This window comes from Varanus komodoensis, unplaced genomic scaffold, assembly GCF_004798865.1.
Source record: "Varanus komodoensis strain SLA01 unplaced genomic scaffold, ASM479886v1 scaffold8, whole genome shotgun sequence".
NCBI lineage: Eukaryota > Metazoa > Chordata > Lepidosauria > Squamata > Varanidae > Varanus > Varanus komodoensis.
Genome location: NW_025336481.1, coordinates 20,195,744 through 20,218,770, shown reverse-complemented (window position 1 = coordinate 20,218,770; position 23,027 = coordinate 20,195,744). Strand labels below are relative to the sequence as shown.

General features: G+C 40.8%; 1 protein-coding gene across 1 annotated transcript in view; it reads right to left on the bottom strand.

Annotated features, from left to right (window-relative positions):
- The window catches only part of GRIN2B (glutamate ionotropic receptor NMDA type subunit 2B), a 263,568-nt gene that overhangs the window by 80,723 nt on the left and 159,818 nt on the right, over positions 1–23,027 (bottom strand). Inside the window, exon 4 of the mRNA XM_044455269.1 lies at positions 6,048–6,162. Coding sequence (XP_044311204.1) covers positions 6,048–6,162 — 115 coding nt within the window. The remainder of the gene's footprint in view (positions 1–6,047; positions 6,163–23,027) is intronic.

Sequence of the window (23,027 nt, the reverse complement as noted above, 5' to 3'; positions counted from 1 at the left end):
AATTATTTCAGCCATTTTTGATCTGTGTAACAAAATTGAAATCTGAAGGTTAACTGTTTCCTGATCCACACGTTAGTCTGGAAAGTGCTGATTAGAATGGTTTAATTTGAAATCCAGACTGAAATAAATTATGGAGCATCCTTCCCTGTTCCATTTCTGATGGACTTTTTCATGTCTGTCTACAAGCTGAAGTGCAACAAATACGCACAAATGATGAGAGGTTTAATCCCAACCTGGTCATGTTTAGAGTAGACTCACCAAAATCAGTGAGTTTTATATAGCCATGTCTAACCCAAGTATAACTGTTGTCAGTGAGTCTATTCTAAGCATGCCTAAGCCTGGATTTAACCCATTCCCTTTCCAACTGTGGCCCCCCAGAATGTTGAAAATCCTTCCAAACTAAAAATCTTTGTCTCCTGTGCAGAGAAGTAAAAACAGTTTTATTTTGGCAAACATTGTTAGAAAAAGGTATTATAAAAATTAGTTTTAGTTTGCTCTTGTCTTGCTGCCCCTGGATTTTATTGTTTTTATCACTGTTTGCTTAAGCAGCTTTGATTATAGTGAATATAAAAAGGATGGGGTAGACATGTTGGCATATATACATAAATTCAAATTTATGTATATAAAATTCAAATTTCATCCAGTAGTTGAAAAAATGTGTGCATTTTGCATGTCTGTATATATTAGGCTATTTTAGTTTCCCATAAAAATTCTTGGATGCTTTGCCTAATGAGAAACCTCCAATGTTGCTTTGGGTAATCTCTGAGAAAAATTCTGTGGTAACTCAAGTAATTAGGCAAATCTGCTGATCAAAGAGAATGACTCGTCTCATTACTACAGAAAAGGAAATTGTGGTTTAAAGGCAGTGCATGCAACAAAATGAATGCAACAATCCCATACAATCTGCAGATGTGTCAAGAGGGTCTCTATGAAACTTGGAAACGGTGCCTTTTTAAAAGTCATTTTTTAACCTCATGTCTGGTTAGAAGAGCTTGCATGTTTTTCTACCATTCATAGTGTTGTAAGATAGGTTTCTTCCCTTCATACATTCAAAACCACAGACTATTCTTGCAAAATGTTCTTTATTGACCTAAGTGTTTTCCAGAAGCCCAAACATGCAGAATAAATCTCTGAGCATACACGGAGCAGTTTGTTGAACCCAATCTAGTACTGACTTCTAAGAATTCTCCTTATGAGTATGTCCTTTCAGGAGAGGCCTTTTGGAAATGAGCATGCCTCCTCTCTGCATGCCAGTCCTCTAGCTGGGCCACTCTCCTCTGCTGACGTCACGTCATAGGGTTGAGAACCATTCTTGCCTTGTCGGTCTCTGAAAACCTCTCCTGTTCCAACCCCCCTCCTGATAGCTGTATAGCTTGGTTATTAGCCTTGAGATAAGCGCCTCTGCCTCTCTCATCTAAACATCTGGAATTGGTCCTCATGCCAAGGCTGCCTCCTGCTCCTGCACCTCCTCAGAATCCAAATCAGCAGGCCTTGAGAATGCATGCCAAGAGCAACTATCTTTCTCACTCCCAACACATCGTGTCTTATATCAGTCTGTATAAATCCTTTCTTCTGTGAATCCTCCTGTACTCTTTCTGCCTCTTGATGAGGGTTGGAAGCATGAGTTACACTCGACTGGTATATCCCATCTCTACTAGGGAAATTGACCACCTCTGCCAGAGATGACAGACTATCATCATGGGCCATGCAATCTGCACAAAGTATGTTGTCAGCATTGCAGTCAAACTGCTCATTGTATCTTCTAGCACACACCCCATTTGTATTTTTGCTGAAAAATGAGCGAATCTCCCATAAAATGTAGCTTTTATACAGTATTTGCTTTTCAGTGTCTGCTTCTTTACTCTGGGCCACATTATTTGGTGCCCCTGTCTCTGTTCCCTTTTATTCTTCACATATTGTAACCTCTTATCTGTGTGTATGATGCCATTCATGCAAGGTGTTTTTCCCCTTTTTAAAGCTAGAACTACTGATTTAAACCAAAAGCTTAGAAGGACAAGGTAAAAACAGTTTGGCAAAGGCCACATAGATGGCACTGTTGGCTCTCCTCCTGTCCCCACTCTGACCTCCACCAGAACTAAAGCATGCAGAAAGCCATCTAATATGCTTATATTCATGGGTTCTTAGATTGAGGACAATATTTGTATGAATTGCTTTCTGAATACCCAAAACTCAAGGTTACAAGGAAATACAAACTTTAAAATGAGACGATAGGAAGCAACATTTTTGGAAAATCCTGCTTTAGCGACTCGAGTAATCTTCACTTTTAAATGACAGATGAGAGGATAGACAATGTGTGCCATTCTAAATGTTTTTGGCCTACAGTTCCCATGATCCTGTACTATTAGCAATGCTGGCTAGGGCTGGCAGGATTGAGTTGTAGGCCAAAACATGTGGAAGCCTACATGTTGCTCATCCTGTGCTAGGCCAGTCAATATGATCTTAAGTTGTGTCATGCTCAAATTATGCATGCCACTATCCTACAGAATGGATGGCGGTGATCAGGGAAATCTCGCTGTGTTTCTGGCAGTCAGTAATAAGTAGTCTCACATCTAGGAAATTCTCCAGAGAACAGAGTATAAGAATAACAAGCCTTAATTAGTCATAAATCCACAGAGGCATGTCATATGACCAAAGCATGAAAAGCAATTCCCTGACAGTTGATAAGCCATTAAATCAAGATGGTACTGTTTTCTTGCTTGTTAACAATGTTAAACAGTAGTCCCAATTTAAACAAATCCATTATCTCTAGAAATATTACTTTCAATGAGGAAATCCATGCAATGCATGCCTTTCTATGTACCTGTCACCAGTATTGCCCTTTTAATGTAAGAACACCTTCAGTTTATGGTTGTGTAGGCTATGATGAAAGGGAGCTAAAGCTTACAAAATGATCTCATGAAGCATTACCCTCACATTCCATGTTATCCTCCTAATATCGGAATTAGTTTCTTCCTGGGATTGGGTTTCCCCCTTTTGGAGGTGACAAAAGAAAGCTGAAATAGCATGAAGCATTTGGCACTAGGTCTTACCTGTAATAATGAGTCATAATTCCCAAGGAATGGAAGGAAATTTAACAAGATTGGCAAGGAGATATCAACATTTCACACAAATAAAGTCAGTAAAATTGATCACTTTAATCCAAAATCCTTGAATTTATGAACCCCAGCATGACTTGTATAATAAAACTACAAATTTCCAGGAATAAGAAATCCATGCAGTCAAAAAGTGTGTAAAGGGTATGGCTCAGTTCAGACATAATGGCAGACCATGAATGACCCTTGCGCTCATGGCTTCTCCTCCTCCTCCCTGGTTTTCTCCCTCACTTCTGATTAATCCAAACCAGGCAAAATGGGGCTTTCACAACCTGTGGTTTCATGCAGACCATAATTTGAACTGTGTTTTAAACTGGTTAGAAAAACCCAGCCAGAGCATTATCATCACAGATACCTAAAATGTGTGGATGCATTTATCCTAGATTTATGTATGGATAGTCACTGCATAAAGAAACACATTCTGTATGATGTTTGTTCAGGTATCACTAAGAATATCCAAGCACAATATCTAGCTTCAGCAAAGATTTGCTGGAACAACTGCATGACAAAAATGGTCACATTCCCATATGAGCAAAGGGGACAAGCTAATATTTCATTAATTGATTTAAAAGTAGGACCAGTTAAAAAATGTTACAGTATGGAGTGCCAGGGCCCATGCCAACCAACTGGCCAGCCATGCTATATACCAAGGCATGCATTCCCCTGCTGATATAGCTGGTTTTCCTCGCCTCACCTCAACAGTCAGTAAGTATTCAATGACAATTGAGCATGCTCAGGCTCCAGTGAGCTGTTTGTGAGTTTTTCTTTCCTTAGCTATAAAGGTCTTTTCATACATCAGCAAACTTTGGCATTCCCCCAAAATGGCCATGATCTCCCACTTGTACATGGATTGGCCATACATGAATGCTGATTTGGCTATATAGGAATAGGTAACCAGAGAATTCAGTTCACTATCAGTATTATGCATCTACCTCACTTTTCCTGTGCACAGCTCAGAGCTACTTACATATATTCCCCTGTGGTGTCTCATCTAGGCAGCTGAAACAGCTCAACTTGTTCAGCTTCAATGACAAAACCACAACATGTGCTTCAGGCCATTCTTTGGAGCATTACGTGAGTAAATTAAGATAGTTACCAGATCAAAACTAAGCAGACTTGCTTATTAACCTTATATTCCAAGTGGAGCATTTTTCCTAAGAGGAAGAAGGAGAGAGACAGAGTGCACACTCTTTCGAAGTGTCCCTCTTTTGCAGAGTAAAGGTGTTCTAGGGTCTTCTGGTTGGTGTAAATCAAGCTTTGAGTATGGAGTTTTTGCACTATGGCCCTAGATGATGTGCAATCATACCCATTTTAGAACAGCTTAGATGACATTCACAGAAATTTTCTCTTTAAGAGAAATTATTGGCAGAACTTCCATTTATACCTTGTTATACTGTTTGCAAAAAGGCTATAAAGAGAGACAAGATGAGAGAAGATCTTAGGGGGCTCAGGTAATTCCATCCATTCATTCACCCATCCATCTGTCCAGGAAATCACAGCAAGACTTTACAACTGACTGCTCATATCCACCCATCTGCACTGAATTTCTTCAGGGGGTCATTCTGTCATTTGTTTTCTTTAAAATATGCACAAAACTGTTTGAGCTGTCACCACTACACTGATGATGCATTACTCAGTTCTACATATCTTTCTTTGTCGTCTTATCTATCAGTAGTAACAAAGTGCAGAGGACGGCCATGTTGCTACATCAAACATACAAAGAAGTATGATATCTTAAAAACTAATAGATCATCTGTGGCATAAGCCTTCGTGTGTTAAAAGTCCATGTGTTGGATGCATGAAGTGTTATCTCCTATTGGCATGTATGTGAGTGTAAGTAAATAAAAGGAGGACCCAACATATGCACATTATTATTTTTGGCCTATTCCTTCCTATGAATAGATTCCTATGAATATATTCCTTCATACATATTTATCTGACAAGTGAGGTGAACACTTCTTGCATATGAGGCAGTAGACTTACTTTCCATTGCTTACAGTCATTTGTGAATATTGGTGCACTTGGTATGAAGAAGGTAGTTGGATCTGTAGCAAGCAGTGACTTTTTATTTCCTATTATTTCTTAGGAAAGGAAGCAAGACAGAAAATGAGCACTAGGCAAGTAGAAGTCTTGCAGATGTTCAAACTATATTTCATTCCAGAGTTAATTACTGCCCACATTTCTATTTTAAGGGATGGTTCCAAGAAGTGTTTCACCAGATGGCTCTTGGTTTTGTGTACCCCCAGTGGTCTAGGTCTTGAACCAGGCATGTCAGAGTACTGATGAAAATGAGTATGCCCTGGTTTAACAAACACATACTTATAAATGTAAAACATACTCCTTGACTGCTTTGGGAAGGACTTCAAGTCCGCTTGCCATTTTACTTGTAATAGAGGGATGCTGCTAGAAGAGAAGATTGCTAAGCACAAAATGTTATCAGATGGGCAGCTAACAAGTTCCATGCAGACAAAAGGTTCCGTACTAGAAGCGAGCAAAATAAGACTGGCTTTGCAGTGCACAGTGTCTGCATTTATTACCACCTCACATTCATGTGATTACCCCAGAATTTTGCTGAGGATTTTGTGAACTTGTTTCCACCAGGGTACTTCAGGAGAGCTGACTAAGTGAACATAAATTATCTCTTTTCGAATGCTGCCATCCTGCTCACAGTTTGACTTTGGTGGGACTTACAAACTGGCAGGGGATAAAACACATCTGGAGGACACCAGGTCAGGAAGACTGCCTTAAACAAACTAAAGCAAGGATTATATTGTAAACTGCACTTTACAAGGGCACTCTTGTGGTTAACCAATTACCAACTATCACAATTGTCCCAAATGAAACTCTGAGACAGTGAAACTGTATTAAAACCTATGTCCTAAAAACAGGCTCTTAGAAGAATATCTTTACTTGAGTTTGCTAAATGTATCCTACCCTGTCCCACGTCCTCGATTTGGTCAGAAGGATGATAACCAATTTTGGGTGCATCTGGTAGCCGTCCTCACTGAAAGACAAATTCCTTCCTTCAAAGGTAACATTAATCAGGTACCTAGAGAGAGACAGAGAGACAGAGAGAGAGAAGAATGGGACAAAATTAGGATGCATGGCTAGTGCTCTAAAAAAAATACCAGGATTCATTAAAGATATAAAATCTGAATATTAAACAAAAACCACATGCACACATACACCTGTGAATGCGCAATACCTGGCCTGGAATAGGTCAGGAACTAAACTGGGAGACAAAGGGTAGAAAAAAGGAAAGAGAAGCAACATGAATCCATGGGGGTGAGAGGGAATGAATCCCAGAGAAAACACGCCATGTAGACTTTACGTATTTCAAGAAAATGCCCTTATTGTCATGATGACCACTTTCTTCAGTAGCTCATGCCCAATTTTGATTGGAAACACTATTAACTATCATATTAATGCAAATACATCCTTGTCCCTTAATTCTTGTCATCATAATGATTGTGAAAATCTGTACCAGAATTATTAATTACAGGTAGTTTAAATGTGACCACAAGGAACAGCATACAGCACCATTCTGTGTTTTACTACTCAGAAATATGTCCTTCTGAATTCAATGGAATTTACTCCCAAGTAACTGGCATTGCCACCTTAGTGTACTAGTCAGATAATTTCTCAAACAAGTGCCAAAGAAAAAAGTGCATTCCCAGTAATTCTAATTGTTTCTAAGGGAAAGATATATTCCATTAATTTTCACAAAACTTTTCTTTAAACTGAAACTGCCCTCAAGACTACCTTCTTGAATGGCAAATGGATCTCTTCACCAGCCATTTTTTCGCAACAAAATTCTGCTGTAAGCATATTTTCTCTTTGGGAAATAAAACATAAGCAATGTGTAAAAACTACAGCAGAGACAGGGGCTGTGACCCCTATCTAATACAAATGTAGTATTATAGCATTTTGAAAATTGAAGCCAAACACAGGGTTAAAATGAGGGCTTCCTCCAACTGCCACTTCCAAGGAAGGCTTGGAAGGAGGCAGCAAGGAAGAGGGCTTTCTCAGTGGTAGCCCCCTGAATATGGAACGATCTCCCCACTGAGGTCTGCTTTCAAGTTAACCCTTCCCTCTTCATCCAGGCATACCAGATATCTCATGGTATGATGGGACAATTATGTCAACTCCTTTTAACAGGTCTAGCTTGTAATAAAATTGTTCTAGGTTTTAAGCTGTTTTTAAATTTTGTGTACTGGAAAATGTTGTGCTGATTTATGCTTTTTTATTCTGTTCTATTGTACCTGTGCTTTGTGTTTTTATGAATTAATGTGAACCACTCAGAGATCTTCAGCATAGGAAGGAAGGAAGGAAGGAAGGAAGACATTTTCCTTTTCCAATTACTACAATATTTTCTAAATAAATGGATGATTGTTAGTAATAATAATGCAAAGTAATATACATACAGTAGTAGCTTAGAAGGGAAAGTATGTTGGCAAATGAAACCTTTAGGAACCTAATGGCAATGTTCCAATCCCTGAGTGACAATGCTCTGCTGTCAAGAATGTGGGTCTCAGGGAAAGAGGGGATCATTCTAAGGAAGTGTAAAATGATCACTTAAACAGGATCCATTCCTTGGAAGACGAGCAAATCCCCTCTTTCACCAAGGATGAGCCTCCAGGGTATAGGAAGGCTACTTCTGCAAGTAGAAGACTGAGCCTCACACACATAGATAGCTGGATCTGTGGTGGGTGTGTACAGTATGGAGTAAACTGATGCCTAGCAAGAAGGTTGCAGATATCACAGGCACTCTAAATAGTTTGGTAGATGGTAATGTGTGGAGTCAGTGGCCACTGATCATCAGGAAGGACTTCCTGACTATTAGAGCAATACACAGTGGAACCAATTACCTAGGGAGATGGTGGGTTCTCCCACACTAGAGGCATTCAAGATGCAGCTGAACAGCCTTCTGGCAGGTTAGTTTAACTTGGAGTCCTGTACTGAGCAGGGGGTTGGACCTGATGGCCTTCTTGGCACCTTCAGATTCTGCTATTCTATAATGTTATGATCCATGTAAGTACGAATGCAATGTATTTATGAAGAAAAAGGTGAGATATAAATGCAATGTTGCAGCGGCAGTAGTAGTAATATTGCAATTATTAGAAATATGGCCACAATGTCATCAGATTTAATATATATTTAAGTGGAAAATTGCCAAGAAGTCCAACACAGTCACGGTCGACTTCAAAAGAAGAAACATCTCTCACATGAAGGAAAAGTTAAAAGAAAGTTGAAAGAACAAGTCAGGAGGGTTAAATCCCTTGATGGTTACTTAAAACCACAAATATTAAAAGCTTAGTTAGACTATGTATTACAGGTTAGGAAAAGTAGTACCAAGGCCAAGAGGTCAACAGCATGATTAATGAGCAGTATCAAGAAATTTATTAGGCTTCCTTCAGAAAATGGATGTCTTGTCTAAATAAGGAAAACAAAAGCACACACTCCCAAACAGATAATTGGATGGATGGATGGATGGATTTTATCACTAAAAACATGAAAGCCAAGGATGAGCAATGTTTAAAATATATCAAAAGTGGGAAACCAGCTAGGGAAGCAGTGACACCATAGGATGACAATGGAGTAGAAGGAGATCTAAAGGCGAATAAAGTGATCGCACAGAAGTTGACTGTCTTGTTTTGAGCAGTCTTCACTGCAGAAAATAAAGGACAAATACCTGTGCCTGACTGGAGTTTCAGGAATGGAGTTCTCAGGAGGATGCTATTACACTAATTTCTACTTGCAGGTTTCTCGTGGACAGCTGTTTGGCCACTGTTTAACCAAAATGCTAGAATCCATGGATGTTTGATCTAATCCAGCATGGCTCTTACATTCTTTTTAAAAGCATATACAAATAATCATGTATACTTAGCAGAATAATCCTATACACATCTATTCAGAAAAAAGCCCAGTTGCATTCAATGGGAATTGCACTAGGCATTTTTGTGTAGGATTGCAGGCCTTATATAATGTGCTAAATCTGTAGACAGGTGTACTCTTTTTAACAAAACTCAAGATTTTTCTCTTACCCTTAATTTACCATGCAATCTCACACATGTCTATTCAGAGGTAAGCTCCATTTTGGAAAGTAAAATCTATCCCCATCAATACACAGTGGGATTAATATGCCAATTAACTAATTATATTAGAATGAAAGAAGCAGATATTTTCATCAAAACTGGAACACATTGGTGAATTCAGAACATCTTCTCCACTGTAGAAGAATGTAACTCATTCGATCAGTAACAATTTAAGTTTTCAATTTAGAAATAAATGTACAAATGTTTGTACTATATTGTTAATTAAATAAATTTCTGAACTTTAATAATGTGTTGGGCTTTCTAAGAGACCTTCCTAGCACCAATGTTGTTATCCTTTCAATCCTGTCCTCTACTTCCAGGCATTTGATGGCATCTAACAGGATCTTTATATTAATTGTTTTATCAGAATCCAGTATCTTATTGTAACTTTTAAAAATTCTTTTACATTCTGTATGTTTTATATGCATTTGTTTTACATTTTTTCTGCATTACCCAGAGAGCTTTGGAAATTCGGTGGTAGAGAAAATGAATAAATCAGTGTGGTATGGTGGTTAAGTGCACAGGATTGGGACTCAGGGGATCTGGATTCTAGTCCTCACTCAGTCATGGAGCCAACTGTGACTTTGGACCAGTCACAGACTCTCAGCCAACCTACCTTACAGGGTTGTTGTTGTAGGGATAAGATTGAGAACAGAGGCCACTTTGAGATCTTTGTAAGAAAAAAAGCAGGATATAAATCTGACAAACACACACATAAAGTAAGTAATTATGTTCATGGGTTTTTCAAACTGAAGGAAATGGGAGGGGGCAATTTTCACCTCTTCCTTTTGTTCTGCAGCCCCTTGTGGAACTTCTATGGTGGGTTTGAGAATTCTTAGTAAGGATGGAGGCACTGGGGGCTGCAGAGGGAAGGAAAATTGGTAAAATTACTTTCTACCCTTTAGCCAGCAGGAACAACTAATAGATTTTAGTCTCTTCTGTGACTACAAGCTGCCCTGTTTTAAGGCAAATGAAAAATCATGGTATATATATAATGGTTATTAAACTGGTAAATAGGAAGATAAATATGAAATATGTGTGCATTTAGGTGTACGAAGGATCATAAGCCTGTTCTATGCATGTCACTAGGAATTATCCCATAGCCAGGAGAAGTCAAGGGGGAAGCACATACGGCTCATAATTACAGGGAGATTTTCTCCATTTTTAAAAAAGTCAAATAATGTGCCACCAATCACTTGGTGCCTGCACTGCCTGATGCTGGGCTCACATACTCCCCCGTCACTTTCACTCCCCCCACTCCCCTCCTGGTGGAGCTGATCACAGTAGAAGAGATAAGCTGGAATTAAGTGGCTAGCCATGCACAGTTGTTCTCACTGTTCCTGGACTGCTTGCTTCATGTTGTTTCTGGGGGCCCTGAACAGCCTTCTTTCTGTGGAGGTGGGTCTGTTGCTGCTGGATCTTGGCATCACCAGCTACTTTAAGGCAGCCTCCCCCAGCTTGGATTATAGGAGTTGTAGTCCAATTCAGCTGTAAGGCACCAGCTTGGAGAAGACTGCTTTAAACAGTGCTGTAGAATTGGCTGTCCAGCATCTAAAGTTGATTTTATGTCTTTTGTAACATTGTCACAAACATTAAATTATTGTGCTATATTCCTTGCTTAAATTTGGAGCTTTTCTTTGCAATCCCTCATGGTCTCCTTGCCTATCCAAGTAGTAAAGAACAGTTTTGAAGACAGAGTACTAGGTGCCATTTGTTGATCACTCTTGGACTGTGATTAGAAACCTGTAAATATTCCAGTAGACACATCAATTTTTATCATGATGTAGCATGTACTGATATTTCAGCAGTGATGTCTGCAGCTGCATTTAGAAAACAATATAGAAATTGAAAGAATGGGGAAAAGCAACAATAGTAAATGTACATAGAACTCAGCAAGGGGATTCTTGCAACCATCACTCATTAAAGCCTGAAACCAAATGACCCTCATCTGCTTTGCAATGCCTTACTTAGAAATAATACTAATTATAAGAGAGAATGGTATTGACCTGAGTTAAGCGGAGGAGGAGTTCTGCACTCAAATCCGTTTCACACTGCACTGATGGGATTTAATCTCCTAATTTGCTACAGAGTGCAAATGAATTCTCTAATTCTTTAGGAAAATATGTACACACCAAATATTTACACATGTTCCCTCACTGAAACATAGCCTTGTTTTCTTCAACATCGTTTGTCAACACAATGCACATACAGAAAGCTCCAGATTACACACATATATGCACACTTGTATCTTCTGATAATATTACAAACAGAAATCTGACTAACCGTCCAACCCACACCCCCATGATTCTCCCTCAGTAAGTGTAAGTGAGATAAAACTCATGTTCATCTCTGCCACAAGCTTCTGTTCCCTATTCTTGCAAGGTTGCCTTTATTGGCTCAATGCAGAGGCCTGAAGAGATCCTGCAGCTGTAGGATGTATAAAAAGAAAAAGCACTCATGGAAGGAACGGTGGGGGTGTACAGTACACAGTGGGGAAAGGATGCTTTTCTCACAAACCGGTCAATAGAGCTTTGGAAGCAAAAGTGTGCACAGCAGTACTGGGTGAGAGTTCTGAAAGAGAAGAAAGGTGTCTGACATATCAGTGGGCAATATGAATCGGTGAAGAAGCCTGAAGCAAAGACAAAACCACAGCTGCAACCTGAATTCATGCTTGCACCAAGTAGCAACACTTGAGGGACCTTCGGCATAAGGACAGTAATAGCTGCAAAACCGACAATTTATGCACAAAAGCACTGGTGAACTAAAAGGTCACTGAGCTGCTGTCCCCCACATTTCATATTTTGAGGGGGGTGACAACAAAGGAACTGGGAAAAAAGCCCAGTTCCTGAACTCAGGCAGAAGGCATGTGGAGACAGAAGGCATGTGTACCGTGGGTGGTAAATGTGGGTGAAGTAATATTAACATGATGCAGTCACAAGTTGTAGGTTGTAACGATTGGATAAGGGCTCTAATGACTTCCGAACTTTTCATAGTTATGCCAGTAACAGATGCTGCAGTAAAATGAAGCATTTAAATCTTTCTGAATCTGTTGGGTGCAATAATTCCAGTTCATATTTTTAATTTGAAGAAATAATAAAAGGGGCACATTTTGTCTTATTTACTCTTTGCTCCTGGGGACTTTTAAAATACTTTCTGAAAGGAGTTGGTTCTAAAGATTTATCATAATCTAGCCAGAGAATTTATGTCAACCCCTGCATCAAATATTCAATTTAGGAACATTAAGAAATAAAGCTAACAAGTTGGGCATCAGACATCCTTCAATCCCCGAAATTCCTATACAGTTGCTCAGCATTACTTTCACATTGAGGTATGAATAGGGGACAGATTTCTGCTTGCTTAGTCTTATTTCTCTGTGACCCCACTTACCTCACCAAGTTTTCAGAGTAGCAGAGCAGAGCCCTCCCTGTTCTTTGCCCACCAGGCTGTTAAAGAGTTGGCAGCAGGTTTAGCAGTTCTCCTTTTTGCCAGCTTACAAGATTCCTGGGCTCCTGGATCTGCTAGGAGATGTTTCCATTGCTTCACTGCTCTTGTGAGTTGACCCAATTGCCCATGTAACTGACATGCTGAAATGTGTTCCTCTTCTTGTTACCCCGGGGTGGGGGAGGGGGTTTTCTTTGGTGGCCTCAGTGGACATCACAGGATAGCACAGATTGGTAAAGTGGGGCTTAAAGTCGTAACCTAGAAAAGGTAAGCATTACTGCAGTTCATTTCCTTTTTCCACCTATTTCCAACTTTGGGCGAAGAAGCTAAAATATAGGGGGGATAACTACTCCCTCCTGATCCAATCTTCACAGGGTGCATCCATTGAAAGGTGGCATCAAGACTAATGTCTGCATCTGCTTATTTTGTGAGACTTTAGGGATGCCAGTCCATAGTAGATCAAATAAGTCCTCAGCATCAAAATAGTACTGCACTGCCCAAGAAGGCTTTTAAGGCACATCCTTTCATTGCCACCTCGACTATGAATCCCAGTGCTTAAAATTGTATACCTGGCTGCTCTTGCCAATTTCCCAGAAGCTGTGACATCCACATAGGGGAACCCTCTTTTGGTGGGCCTCATCTGCCCATATGTGAAATAAAAGACCTTGTAAGGGGTTGAGAAAGTTAGGGAAAGTTAAGACTTATCAGCGCCTCCTCAAGGAATTAGCAACTTCCACTCCTGCATAGGAGGCATGCAGTTCTCTGAACTGTAGATGAATCCACAACATAGAGAGCAACTTGGCAAGCAGTAGGGGTAGGGAATCTCCAGGCGGGCAGGCTTGGCCACTCTCCTCTCCTCCTTGGAGGTCTTAATCTTAATCCCTGCCATTAGGTCATGCTTCAGCAATCATGTAGTTCTTTAACAAGTGCTCAGCACTATTCAGGGCTGAAGATTTGTACAACATTCAGATATAGCCTTTATCAGGGAATATTTGTAGTACCTGCTCAACCACAGGTTTCACCACCAACTTGACTTCCCCATCTGCAGTAGGTTTTTAAACTCCAAGTGCCATTCTCTGCAATTCACCAAGCATGACCCAAGGATGATCTCTTCGCCAGAAAAGAGGGACTGGAAATACTACAGATATAACTCTGATATCACCTTGTCCCAATCCAGCAAAAGCTCCTTCAGAGTTACATAACATGCCAGATCCTGTTCAGAGAGGATGGGGAAAACAGCCTGAAGAGAGCTACGAAAGATATCTAGTGAGCACATTGTACTGCCTCGGTCATCTGCTTGAAAGTACAGAAAGGCTTAAATATCATCCTCTGGCATTTGCTCTGTCAGTTAAAATAGCACAAGAAGGCTCCCCCTTGCTTCTGATGCTTTGGTCACTTGGGAATGAACAGCTGGCCATGATCCTTTTCTAAAGTTTCCTGACAAGTCTTCCATGGGCTTCTTGTTGATGTTTCTTCAGTTAACACAGGAGCTTGTCCTGATGGCTGATGACTCAAACACTGACAAATGCAGGGAACAGCACATGCCCCTTCCTAACAGCTCTTGGTTAGGAGAATCTGCTCTCTTCTTCTTCACATCAAAAAGGATAAGAAGAGCTGGCAGGCTCAGCCTCCACTGGGCAACCACTGAGCTGCCTCATGGCTGAAGGGTGCTTTTCCTCAGTCATCTGCCACGCCTTGTTTAATAGATCATGTTCCCACACATAATCTATTGTAGGTACCCACCAGCTGCACTGTCCATCCCTGCCCAGGACTTTCTTTCAGACACAGACAGACATTTCCTGCATCCACGGCCCTGGCTTTTCTCCCTGTGCTCCCTAGACAGCTCCTTGCCCTTGCCTGCTGAGTTCCAAATTGCTGTCAGCAGGTGCAACACTTGCCTCACCCCCACTGCCCATCAACCTACAGCGAAGCAACCCCATTACCTGGACAATGGTTCCACTCCTTGGATGTCTTGTGGCCCTTTCTCCACCTCAGTTCAGCTGTCCTAATGAATGGCATATGCAGCTGTGTTTGTGATGGGGCGGGGGGGGGGGAGGCTGGCAGCTTCAAAGGACCCCAGGTAGTACTACATGCATTAGGATTGTATCTATAAAGCATGGGTCCTCAAACTACAGCCCGTGGGCTGGATCCGGCCCACCATGCCCATTGATCTGGTCCACCATAGCTCGCCATGTGTTCGCACAAGGAGATTGCTCACAAGGAGATCGTTTTGGACTTGTTGGGAGAAAATGATCTCTGCACACGCATGCGCCTGCCCCCTACCCCGCCCAGCCCACGCCCCCTGCTCGCACACCTTGGTGGCCCGTGCCCATCCGTGGCACCTTTCAACTGGACCCCTATTCAAAAAGTTTGAGGACCCCTGCTATAAAGGAAGAAACAGAATGGAAGATAATGTACCAGTCAAAGAGCCATAGTTCAATGGGGTAGAGTTCATTTGCCTGTGTAGAAGGTCTCACTTTCAAAGTCTAGAATTTTTACTTAAAATATATACAAAGCAGAAGGTTTGAACAGCAAACCTGTTCCTAAGAAATTAGAAAGCTGTCGCTACTCTGAGTAGGCTTTATTGGACTAGATGTACCAACATTCTGACAGTAACAGGCAGGTATCTGCCATAGTCTGCCACAATCTAACTATCCTTTACATGAAAAGGTATGTATACATGAAGACCCTGTTCATGCTGAAAACATCCACAGACTACTGGAGAAGCAGCATCATGAGTTCTACATACTTCCAGCTCTATAAGCAATGTGAATGTGTGCAGAGCACCATGGAAGCAACAGCAAAAGCAGAATGTAGAGGAAGAAGCTGGGACTGAGCACTACTGCCAGAAAGGTCTCACTGAGACTCAAAAGCTACAGAAAAGCTACTATGACAGGATAATTGATAAACTGAGTACTGAAGTTAACATGAAAACTGATGTTTTAAGCAAACTAACATAACTTAGTATCAGCACTGATAGTGATCTGGATTATGTCTGAATTTAGAGATACCCCTGAGCCATGTTGCCAGGATGGTTAAGAAATCAGCAGTTGAGGTCTCTCGCATGCACTAATACACTTGTGCACACATGTGCATGTGTACACATGCACCTAAACACACATGCACTTATGTTCTGTTAGTCATTGTTACAATCAGGAGCCATGCAGCCATTCAGAAAACTGCATGCTTATTCCAGCATTGGTTATTTCCCTAAAACAGGCACTACCTCTTGTTCCAATTATTCTCTCTCTCTCTCTCTCTCTCTCTCTCTCTCTCTCTCTCTCTCTCTCTCCCTGTGTGTGTGTATCTTCAAAATGGCAGGGTGTGACATGTAAGTGAAAGAAGCACAAAGAAAGGGTGAGAACAGAAATGCTACTTTATTCTTAGTTATATATGCGAAGAACAATTCAGAAGAAACGAAGGCATTTGGAAGAATGGGGAGAACGGGTGCTTGAAACTATAACAACTGGTGAGTTGAAGTTAGTTGAATCTTCAGATTATTGAGAAATGTATGTCAACATAATATTTCCTTTTCCCATCCCATTTAGACCATTGTTGATGACAACTGGCCCTCAAACACAGCTGTTATATTCCAAGGTATCCTAATTCAAGATGACAACAAAAAAATAGGAGACAGAAAAATGAACTGCTCAATTTCACAACTTTGTGCCTTGCCCACACCTCAGTTCCACAAACAATCATTGTTCAAAATGTTTACCTCACTCCTCCATTTATGACTGCATTTGCTTTGGAATCCTGTTAACGGTTCACCATGCAAGATTACTTCAGGCCCTCTTCTAGACCTCGAGAATGCTAGAGAATATTCTCATGGGATGGGACACACACTTTTAGAGACCCAAGGGATTCAGATGAGCTCACTTAAGCTGCAGATAGTCTTTCTGGTGCTTATCATACTTGAGCAGCCAAACCTTGTACTGCTCATTCTTCACCCTACCCCACACTCCACCAGCATTCGGTGCCTTGTCAACCGCTGTGGTGCTGATCACTTGTACAGATGAGAGATGTAGGTGCATCTGGTTATTTTGTGGGAACATCTGGGAAGTGTCAACTACAATTTATAGCAAAACAATTCTATATAAAATGCCCAAAAATAATGGTTGGATGCAGTGCTACCTCTGCTATGGGAACAAGATCGGGGAGGGGGGTGGGAGAACAGAATCATGTAATTTATATTCCGTATCTCTCTTCTTGTTTCCATTTTTGTTTCAATTATTTTCCATTAATTTCGTAAGGTAGATTTTAAAGGAGACAAGAGACAGCACTTTTTCAGGAGCAAAACTTTTGGAACAGCCACCAAACTATGGAGCTGCCCTTTCCCCACATCATTTAGGAACTGGTGAAATTTTGGTCAGTTCATTTTTTTTATAAGTACCAAAATCAACAAATTTCTTCATAAATGAGATGGATAAAAACTGAGATTTAAAAATTCAGAAATGCAAGCAACAAACACCAATTGAATTACCTATACAAGCCCAAAGGCTTTTTTTATTTCAGCATTCATCCATTTGTGATCATGCATCAAGGTTGCCACTTTTTGTTTTCTTTGTCTGACAGGCTCCACATCTTTAACAGCTCTATGCCAGGTAGTACAATGTGGTCCTCTTCAGGTTTAGGATAACTGCATGTAATTTAACTGGTACAGACTTTCATTTGGATTTGTGTCTTATAAGAATTTACCAAAATTTGCATGCACATGTATATACATATGAGGAATGGAAATAATTTAACATCTTCAAAAACCCAAATGTGGAGTGAAATAGAAATGGAAGAGTGTATCCATCCCTAGCACCTCCCTTGCATGTATATCTTTTGCTCAAAAGCAGAACTGACAGAAGGGGTAAGACCTGGTGCCTGGAAAACCCAATCAAGAAAAAAATCCATGGGCATAAGAAGTAAAGAAAGGCATGAGTTCCTGTACAGCAACAACCTGTCAGAATATGGGGTTAGGCAGGACTTAGGGACTGGAGCTAAATGGTGTACAGAACGGCTTTGGTTGAGCAAACTATGGCAACAGAAGAGCGAGGGATTTTTTTGTTCAGCCCCAACAAGACACAAAACAACAGGATAATGGAGTTAACAGGCTCAGACACTCCATGATCCAGTGCATCAAAGACTGATACTTTATAAAATACCTTACAAAATGCCTGAGGCCAGCTGTGAAAATAAGATTTAAAGAAATAAGATAGGTCTATGGGATGCCATGAAGATACTACAGCAAAGTGTAGATGGTGGCTTGTTTGTTTGTTTGTTTTCTTTACTGCCCAACAACTGAAGCTCTCGAGTCGTACGACAAGCTCAGATTTCTGTTTATTTGTTTCTTTCTGTATCACCCAATAGTTGAAGCCCTTCAGGGCAGTTTATAACAGCGCATAAAATGCATGCCAAGGAGCTAAACCTCTGATGATGTGGCAGAATTGACTGCATGTAGCTCTGCCCCTATAATTTTCTATGGTAAATTAGGCCATTCACATCTTACACATTAAGAGAGTGAACACACACACTACATAGACATACTACACACCAGCACAGCTAAAACATCTGCATTGCATCCAGTTGACCAGATGAACCTACAGGCAAGAAAATGCACTCAGGCATGACACATTTACTGCCATGACATACTGTGATAGAGGGTACATAGCTTTAGACTCTGCAACGTCTGAAGCCATCCTTATTGTCTCACATCAGAAGTGAAGGGATGTGCCAACACAGTCCTCCTGGGGCTGCTCTTAAAAGCCAACAGAATTTAACGTAAAGAGCTTTTGCTGCCCTAGTCACTATCGGAAAGACACAAATTCCCACGTGCGACACAACTCTGTTGCACACGGTAACTGGATCCAATTCCACTGATGTAAAAAAATCATTATTTGTGGTGCTTCTAATCCTAAAGCTCCATAATAGCATGGCATCAAGAATGTGCACAGATTTTAAAAAGAGGAGATCACCCATGATTCAGATCTGAAAGGATTCACAAATTAAACAGCTTCAGCTGTTATCTCAGTTCATCAGAGCGGGTTCAACCCCTTCATTTACACACAAGGATGAATAGCAGCAATGTCGTTCCCTCAGTATCATATTTTCAAAAGGGAGTCGATTAAAAGGAACAGATAATAATCGTCCATCAGTATTATGTGGAGGTATGAACATGGCTGTTCCCCCTTTCTCAAAAAAGCTGCATTTTCGCTATTCTTTCTCTCTTGTTCTCTCTCTTATTCTCCCATTGTGGGTTGATGTTTCCATAGAAACATGTTCTTTAATGCTTCTGAAATTACTTTGCCTTTAATCTATTTACCCTTTCCAAGCCACATCTTCAAACTTTCTTCAAGTTCTTTTTTCATCTTCCAGAGAATCATATTCAGTTTACATTGCAAGAAAGAGACAGTACCTAGTGGAAAAGATGAATTAAGACTACTAATCAGAATGCCCTAACTGAAAAATTATGTGTGTATCTGTTGTCTCTATCACTTTTAAAGTAGTTCACAATACAAATTATAAACTACAATGTTAAGGATTTTATTATGAATGTAAAACTGAAAGATCCATGATGGAAAGATAAAAGGGGACAAAATAATCAGTTACAGAAATTTGTGCCTCCTTAGGATATGGCTTGGCAGAAATCATGTATAACTCAAGAGTCAACGGCAACATTTTGAAGAAACAGGTTCAACTGTCTCAGATTATCACACTGCCGATCAGCTCAAAGGCTCCTGATTGGTTCACAAAATTGGGTCATTATTATTTAAATTACCTGTGTTGTGTCAGAGCTATCAGTGACTCCTTATCACTACAAGTACCTGTACCCGTTATTTCTCTAGTTACCCTAATCTACCCGAATCGGCACCACCCTTCTATTGCCATCTTCGTCATCATTGTAGTCATTCTCATCATGTTTATCCTTTTTTCATCTTCCCTGCCTGTGCTTGTAGTACCATTTCCAACAAACCATTTCCTCTCTCACAAAGGCCTTAATGCTATTTATAACAATTACCTGACACTTTTTTTCAGCTCTCCTCCCCCTCCCCTACAGTAATGAAACACCAGGACCATAATACGTGTTCCTACATAGAGATCCCTGTTGAGATGAATATTTCACTGACTTGACCGGCCCAAGAGCTTTTGTGGCTTTAAGTGGATGTGCCATGCCATCTGAGAAGTATGCCGCAAAATCCCATGCAATATTGCACAGGATGCCTCTTGGGCCATATTGCCAGGATGTATTGCTGAGTTCACAGAGAATGCTGGACAACCCTGTGTTTTGCTGGAAAACTGCATCTCAGCATCCCCTCCGCAGGGGCACACTTGATGCACATACTCTGTGGTATCCCACACAAAGTCTCCCACCCCCAGCTTGCTGTTTGCGTAGTTGGTCATTTCTGCAGTTTACGAAATACAACACACACACACACACACACACACACACACACTGTCTTCTTTGCCGCAAAGACTGCAGAAATCAGGAACAAATCCTATGGTCCAATTCTAGTAGGTACTGCTTTTTTAAAAAAGAAAAATGTCCCTAGATTTCCTGAAGATTAGAACACCTTCATGTGAAAAACGAGACTCTAAACAAAAAGGAAGGGGAGAAACTGAAAATTTTGGTAGATTATAAGTTTTTCCATGGCAACAGGCTTCAGAAAGAGAAGAGGGTGGGATAGGAAAGACAGAGAGAACAGAGAGATAGAGCACAGTGTGCTGGATACTGTTTCCATGGCAACCCTATTACATACGCAGCTAACTGCCAAAGTAAGTCAAGATCCCAGTAAAGGGGTTGGAGGGAAGTAAAAGGAGGGGGGCAAGGAGGCTGGAAAGCATGGGAGAACTGATTTAGACAAAAAACCCAATGCCTATCTTTCTCCCCATGTTTGCCCAAAGGACCACATCATTCTATGTAGTTGCATGTGTAGGTCCACACAGCCCAAATGCTTTCTTTAAAAAAGAAAAGCCAACAACCAATATTTTTTCCATATTGAATGAAATTCAGGGAAACTATAGGATATGTGCATGTGTGTGTTTGTACAGACCCTCAAATGAAACTAAGAATGAAAAGGCAATGTGTGGAGCAGGGCAGGGGGAGAAACAATTTTTCCATAGCAATAACTTGCTTTTCTGTCTTCTTGGATCTACTTGGACTACACAGACACATTTGCTTTCACACCCCAGATGGTTCAAGAATGAAGATGTCATTTGTAATTGCAGGAAGCTATATAGAAATGTTACTTCCTCATAAATTAGCTGCTTTTTAAAATATATATTTTTAACTGATTAGCTTCTCCTTCAGTCATTTCATTTTTCTTTGGATGACCCCCATTTTCACAAGTCTGCCCTAGAGAATGCCACAAATGGCAGTTTCATTTGCTGCCAGTTTGTGACCAGGCCCCTCCTCACTGTAAGCTGCACTTTCTGCAGCCTGACTCTCCACATTTTTTTTGGACCAAAGTAGAGGTGGGGTTCAATGCATCTTTGCATTTATCATGTAGATTCTTTTAAAGTATGAATAAGATCAGCTGCGGATGCTGATACTTATCAGGACCACAGGAGGTATGGAGAGGGAACATAACTGTTTCCTTCCCTGCCGCTGGTATCGCTTAAGGGATTTCCCCAATGACACAGTAAGGTGGTGGGAGGGAAGGGGTACATTCTCTCTCCACATCTGCAGGGCTCTTGATAATTATCCATCTGCTTCAACTGATGTGACTAAATAAAATGCATATTAAATGCAAAGATGCATTTTGCATAACATCTAGTCTGATCCTATCTCCATATTGCCCCACTCCTTTTCTCAGCATTCTGGTGTTTGTTGTGTCATGGGACCCACTAGTCCTTTCTCTCACTCAGAGGAAGTGTTAAGAGACAGCCCACATGGGCCAAAGCCCCAGATTTTTCATTTGGAGCCACAACTCTCTGAGATGCCATCTGCCTCACCACCCTGCTTTGTTGAAATAAGATACAGGGACCCTGATATTCCCTGGTGCATCTGATCCCCCCAGATCAACTGGCTCTTTGCCTATGTGTGTTCCTCTTACTGCTTCCCTACCTTGTATCTTTCTGCCCAAGGTTTTCATTCTGAAATCAAATGCCCTCTCTCCCCACCCATGAATCCCTTTTCACAAATACAGGTGTCCTTTGGAGATGGGACCCTTTAAAGACACACAGAGACTTTAAAACATATGTAAATTAGTATATGCAAGTTTGTGCATTATTTCCTCTTGGTATGAGCTTTGGATCTTTTCAGTACCTAGCATCACCCTTGTTTTCATTCACGTTCATTGTATTGTATCCTCCCTGATCATCTGCTCCTGTTCCCTATGTAATTGCTCCTCACTCCTCTAGAAAGCAGTCATTCTCATCTCTTTTGGTGTCTCCATCTACTTCCTCACCTGTCCCCTCCACAGGTACACAACTTTGCCACTGTTGCTGCACTTTCCTACACAGGACTCACTTTCTCCCTCACCCACTGTCCTGCTAGAGGTGCTGATTATTGTTTTCCCCAAAATCCTATCCTGGCTTCCTGCCTGTTCCAATGCAAGCTCTTCATCCTTGTTTTCAAAACTTCTCATAGCTCATGCACCCTTTTACCTCTCTGCTCTTATAACCTGATACATATCTGCCTCTAAACTTTCTTCCTCCAGTTCCACCACAGTGAACCATCTGAGGGTTTCTTGCTTCTTAAAATGACTCCAGCATTTCACTCTTGCTGCATCTTGAATGTCTTCCCAGAACAACTGTGTGATTTTTTTCCAATTCTTCCTCAAAAGCTACCTTCCTTTTGAAGCCTTTGACACAACCCCTCTAATTCCCATGCCCTCTTCTAACTAAACCATAACCAAGTCTGAATTTGTGGAACAGAAGTGATCATATATTCTTTCCTTGTTTTACTTCTGTCACCCCTTCCATCCCCTCCCTCTGATCTTTCCCTGGGGGTGAACTTTAGATTGCATGCTCCTCAGGGCAAGGACATATCTTTCGTACTCTGTGAATCACTTTGCACATGAAAGTTCAGTGCAAAGAACAACAACAGACAAAAGAGAACAGCTAATAGTTGCGCCATAGCAGCTAGAGCAGGAGTGAATAACTTCAGTGGTTCTGAGGGCTATAATACATGGAAGCAATACTTGATTGTGATGGATTTGCATATTCAGCCACCAAGACAAAGTCCATTTTTTCCTCTTAGTGTCTTATCTCCTGCTATGAACACAAGTGCAGATGCAACAGGGCCATTCCAGGCAGCACAGAGAGACCCACCACTGAAAAATATGGATGGAGGGGAGCACCATAGTATCTGCCTTTAACAGAAATCAGCTCCCTCACAGAAGTACATCTACTCGTATGATGGGGTAAAATATTCCTTGCTTATTTTGAT